General features: G+C 42.6%; 1 protein-coding gene across 1 annotated transcript in view; it reads right to left on the bottom strand.

The window, feature by feature from the left end:
* Positions 1–5184, bottom strand: part of EGFL6 (EGF like domain multiple 6) — a 53377-nt gene extending 48193 nt beyond the window's left edge. Inside the window, exon 1 of the mRNA XM_042460609.1 lies at positions 5017–5184. Within this exon, the coding sequence (XP_042316543.1) occupies positions 5017–5096 (80 nt within the window). The 5' untranslated portion in view covers positions 5097–5184. The remainder of the gene's footprint in view (positions 1–5016) is intronic.
* Between the last annotated feature and the right edge of the window lie 816 nt (positions 5185–6000).

Consider the following 6000-nt stretch of genomic DNA (forward strand, 5'->3'; position numbering starts at 1 on the left):
TCTCCTGTCTCCTAAGATTTATGTGTGTGTATGTGCCTTCAAGTCATCTGTTGACTTATGATGATATCATGAATTTCATAAGAAATTGGGGTAAGGACTGAGGTTATTTTGCCAGTTCCTTCCTCTGAAATACAGCCTACAATACCTGGCATTCCTTAACCATCTCCCATCTACATATATACTCTGTACAAGTTGACCTTATGTATAAGTTGCCATTGACCTCCTGAATCGAGTCCATCCATCTAGTATGCAGCCTTCCTTCCTTTCTACATCCATCTTTCCTAGCATTATCATGTATTCCAGTGAGTCATGCCTTCTTATGATGTAGCCAAAGTATGACAACCTCACTTGGCTTCCAATCTTCTTCTGATCCCTTGATTTACAATCCCCATTCTGATAAAGGTACTGGAACTTTTTTACTGTTTCTATTTCTTCATTGTTTAGACTGAATTTGTGTAGACCCTCTTGGCCATTATTTTAGTTTTCTTTGTGTTCAGCAGTAAGCCTGTCTCTTCATTTTTCTGTTTGAGCTTCCTCAGTAATTATCCAGCCCCCTACAAAACAAAACAAAACAAAACACACCTTTCCCAAGCTCTGATTGTCAACTCAGCAACCATGCCATCAGTTCACAAGTTTGAGAATAAACCTAACACTCAGGTAGTCAGTATAGTACTATTTTCCTAGAAAAAACACACACATGTGCTACCAACATGCAATCTATTCAATAGTCTGGCTTGGCTTAACTCCATTAAGTTATTGCTTAAAAACATCAACTGTCACATTTTGATGGAATTCCCCACATCATCACATTCCTAACTCAAGATTAAAGTGCAATGCAGCTTGCAAGATCCAGCCATCTATATATTAATATAGCATATCATTTGAATCTGCTGTGAAGAAAGATCAGATGAGCTTGGGTCCAGATTATCTGAAAGACTGTGGCGAGTTACAGACTGCCCAAAACGGGTGGTCTGCCGCTGCTGCCAGTTGCTGTGTCCAGGAACCACAGCAGCCAAATTGAAATGGTGCTTCTTTCGGGGCCCCAGAAGTGGCACCGCGAGGCGCTACTCGCGCCGTCACTTCCGCCACGCAAGGTCAAAATGGCAGCCCCCATGTGGACGAGCACCGCCATTTTGTACGGACTCAGTCCGTACTAAGGTTGAGGGGCGTCAGGAAGTGACGCCCCTTCTCAACCCTAACACGCCCCTTCCTAACCCTAGCACGCCCCTTTGGCACATCTGTAACACGCCTGTATTTCCTTATAGGAATCAGGCTGAATTTGAATATCTTTAGGGCCTGGAAAGGCTTGATCTCTGATCCAACACTCTCACAGGAACATTTGGTGAAGACATGGGAGAGAGCCTTTTTAATGGCTGCTGCTAGGTTGCAGAAGGCTCTCCCACAGGAGCTTCAGTTTGACCTTGCTCTATAATCTTTCCATCATAAGGCAAAGTTTACAAACAATTTACTTACAATTCATATTGTAAATGGGGATTTTAAATGTTTTTAAACACATTTTACTGTTTTCACTTTGCATTTTTAATGTACAATACATATTTGTACAAATATAGTTTTTTGGTTTTTTTTAGCTGTATCTCATTTTAATTAGATGTAAACTATCTTGGATCTTGTGCAAAGAGAAAGGTGGGATATAAATTAACTAAATATAAATAAAATAAGTAAATAAACATACAAGGCCAGTGGGATAGGTAAATGTGCCATGGAGTATTATTTTAAAAGATCATTTAGAACATAGGCTTGACTAGAAACTTCTGCCTGTCTATGCAGTATGAGAGCACTAGTACTGTATGTTGCACTGTTAAGAGTTACACTGGGATTTTCAGAGACCTGGGCTGCATCCACACTGCAGAAATAATTCACTTTGGCACCTCTTTAACAGCCATGGCTCAATGATATGGAATTTCTGGGATTTGTAGCCTTGTGAGATATCTAGCCTTCTTTGTCAGAGAGCTCTTTTGCCACAACAAACTACAAAGCCCAGAATTCCATAAGATGGAGCCATGACAATTAAAGCAATGTCAAACTGCATTAATTCTGCAGTGTGGCAGCTGTCCAGGTCTCTGAAATCCCACTGTAACCCTCTAAACACTGCACTATACCAGTGCTCTCATCTTGGACAGAAGGGCAGATGTTTTAGTCTCCAATATGGGGACTGTAATAAAGGTTGCATAAAGGTTGACTGATGAAGTGGACAAGATGCTTGAAGCAGTTTGGCCTACCACATGTAAGTGTGACCATTGCCCATCTTGGCTGATAAAATTTAGCAGGGGTGGACTGACCGGGTGAGTCCAAGGATTGTAAATGCCTCCTTTTGTTAGGGGTAGGTGCCTGATGCCCTGAACAAGGCTGAGGTGTGACTTCTCGTGAAGGGGATCTCCCTGGACCCAGAAGTATATATCACCACATGTATCTTACCTATTGGGTAAGATACATGTGGTGACTGGGCAACTTCAAGCCATTTTTGGAGGAAGATTAGCTAGACCTATTTCAGTATGATTATAGGTCAGTGTATGGCACTGAAATGACCTTGGTTGCTCTAATAGGTTCCCCCTACTCTGGAGGAAAGACAAGATTTTAAATCAAATTATTTTACAGCACAACAGCCAAAGAAGAAGGGCAAATAGTATGTCAAACAATTTTTTTAAATGAAGGAATTTGTATACCATTGAGGGCAGAGGCAAAATTTGAACTTGAGACAATATTTCAGCCTCTGCACTATACCAGGTACATCTGTGTTTATTTATGCAGAAGAGCCAACATGACATAGTAGTTTGAGCACTGGATTACAACTGTGGAAACCAGGGTTTGAGTCCCCACTCAGCCATGGGAACCCACGGTGTGACCTTGGATGAGTCTCACACTCTCAGCCTCAGAAAACCATGTGAAAGGTTTGCTTTAGGGGTCCCATTGGTCAGAAACAACTTGAAAGCACACAGCAGCATCACATATTTTGCCATGTAGATTTGCTCCTATTCTAAAACACAAATGTTGATTGTACTTCAGGTTATTCACAGTTTGCAGTAGGTGAGATATAACTCCTGAATGCTAAACTCAGCATTGGCCTTTCAGTGAAGACTGAATATTCACACATGATTCACCCACATGTTTGGTTTTACAGGGAGAGTTGTTTGGTATCAAGTGTGGTTTGCAAACAAAAGTTTGTACCGTGGAAGCTCTGTTTCTCAGTCCCAGATTTGGAGGCTAATATTATTTGATGAAGATAGAAAAGCACTCTGCATATGCTCAGAAGTCCTTTTATTTTATTGCTTACCATTTATTGCTTAATGGAATCCAAGCCTTATTGAAGTCCCAGGTTGAATTCACACTAAAGTACAGATTATGGCAAATGAGGGTGCCAAGCATGAGGGGGAAAAAGACCATAAGTTCAATTTGTGGTTCAGCCATGAAACCCAGTGGGTGGCTGTGGGCAAGTCACATGCTCTCAGGGGAAGGCAATGGCAAGTCTCCTCTGAACAAATCTTGCCAAGAAAACCCCATGATAGTTTTGTCTTAGGGTTGCCATAAGTCAGAAACAACTTGAAAGCACAGAACACAAACAAATCAAGCACCACAGAGCATTCAAATCATCCCACAACACTTCAGCCAAAGTCCTCCCCCAGTGGAGGTAGCTCACACATTCAGCTGTAGCACTGAACATCTGACAGAAAGAAATGCTGGTCTGATCCATCTCTTAGTGGAGATGGAGAGAAACAAGTGGCAAAGGCCATTCTCTGAGAAATTTCAAAGTTCCTATTAATAGTAGTGGCTTCATTAGGCCACTAATATGGACTTCAGGTCTATCTGTTCCTCTCCTTTATGGCCCATAGAACTAACTTTGTGTGACTTGAAGTTCTTTGTGTGACTTGAACTTCTTGAAGACATCCAAGGAACAGAGAAGAGAGGAAGCACCAACAGACTGATTACAGTTTTATTGCAGTTAGTGGGATTTAGAGGATCATAGAATCATAGAGTGGGAAGAGACCACAAGGGCCATCCAGTCCAACCCCTTGCCATGCAGGAAGACACAGTCAAAGCACACTGAGAGCCATCTGGCATCTGTTTAAAACCACCACAGTCCAAGGCAGCACATTCCACTGTGGAACAGCTCTTACCATCAAGAAGTTCTTCCTAATGTTTACGGTAGTTACAGTTTGGCGAAATACTTAGAACAATTGCCCTGGAGAGTTCTAGTCCACTCTCCCTGACCTACAGCACTGGAGCTCTCTGACAGAGAATTCTAAGCACCTCAAATCCCAAAATCCTCTAAGATGGAGCCAGTCAGTTCAAGTGGCATCAAAAGGATATATTGTGGTTTAGCGCAGACCAGTGCTTCTTAAGCTGCTTGAGGTGTTGGACCAGCTAGATTTTTTTTCAATGTGCCAGGGACCCACGCCACATTTGTGCCCATGGGCATACAAACTGTTGCTTTCTTTCCTGGAAACTTTCAACAGAGCAGTCCATGGACTGACACCACAAACCATCACTTTGAATAATAATAATAATAATAATAATAATAATAATAAATTTTATTTCTTTCCCACCTCTCCTCAAGGCTCGAGGCAGGGCACAACATGTTAAAATATACAAAGGGCAAGGAAAAGGAAATGACATAAAATCAACAATTAAAATACAATACTACTATCAACCCATTAAAATATACTCATATAATACGTATGTAGAGAGATCTTATAGCATCTTTGAGACTCACTGAAAGAAAGAAGTTGGCAGCATGAGCTTTCATAGACTTCAGTCAACTTCTTACTAAAGCTCATGCTGCCAACTTCTTTCTTTCAGTGAATCTCAAAACTTCTACAAGATCTCTCTCCACATACTGATTCTACAGACTAACAAGGCTATATCTTTGAATCCTACTCATACAATCAATTTATCTCACGCTGCCAACTTCTTTCTTTATGGGGCGCCAGAGAGAGGTGGCAAGAGAGAAAAGGTGGTGGGGGGGGCATAATGTCCCTTTGCCCTCTGGGGGGAACTCACCTGGTCCTTCCAGGGAACCCACCTGCAGCCAGGGAGGGCAGCCAGGCAAGCAGGAGCAGGGAAGGCTGCCAAGGAGCCATATGGGCAGCAGGTGGGCAAAGGAGAGGAGTCGCAGGGCTGCAAGCTGAGGAAGGCGACCAAAGTCCTCTCTTTGCAAGAAAGTCTTCTCTTTGCTTTCCCTGGAGCTCCAGCCCAAAGCAGCCAAGGGCAGAAGCAGAGAGAGAGGAGAGAGAGAAGCAGGAGACCCTGCCACTTCGGGGGCTGAGGGCTGGAGGGGGGCTGGGCTAGGCATAGAGAAACGCCCCATCGCCCCCCCCCCCAAGACCCACTCCCAGCCCCATTGTCTGTCAGCAGCAGAGCAGGAGCCAGCCACGCATCTTCCCTGCCACAGAGAGAGCCACAGCAAACTACAGATCCCAGGGTGCCAGATGGAGCAGGGTTATTAACCTGCATTATTGCTGGGCTCTTTTCCTTTTCTCTCTTTTCCCTGGGAGTCTGGGCTGGGCTGCAGAAACAGCCCGGGTTGAATCCGCTTTAATTGCCCTGGCTCAATGCTAGGGAATCCTGCGGACTGTCATTTTGGGAGAGGCTGAGCCTTCTCTCTCAGAGAGAGCTCTGGAGCCAGGATTCCCTAGCACTTAAGGCGGTCTCAAACTGGATTTTATATATATATATATGTGTGTGTGTGTGTGTGTGTGTGTGATATATATCACACACACACACACACATATGTGTGTGTGTGTGTGTGTGTACATTAAAAAGGAATTCAATGGTGACAATATTAAAACATAGTGCTTAAAAGAATTAAACTTCATTTTATATTATTTTAAAAATGCATTTTTAAAAGATCAAACTATATATACAGTCACATATATAATGAATTTTATTCTTTTAAGCACTATCTGTTTTGATATTGTCACCATTGGAATCCTTTTTAATGTACTTTTATCTATGTTTTTAATTGTACTTTTTTAATGTTTGAAG

The sequence above is a fragment of the Sceloporus undulatus genome, chromosome 3, assembly GCF_019175285.1.
Source record: "Sceloporus undulatus isolate JIND9_A2432 ecotype Alabama chromosome 3, SceUnd_v1.1, whole genome shotgun sequence".
Lineage (NCBI taxonomy): Eukaryota > Metazoa > Chordata > Lepidosauria > Squamata > Phrynosomatidae > Sceloporus > Sceloporus undulatus.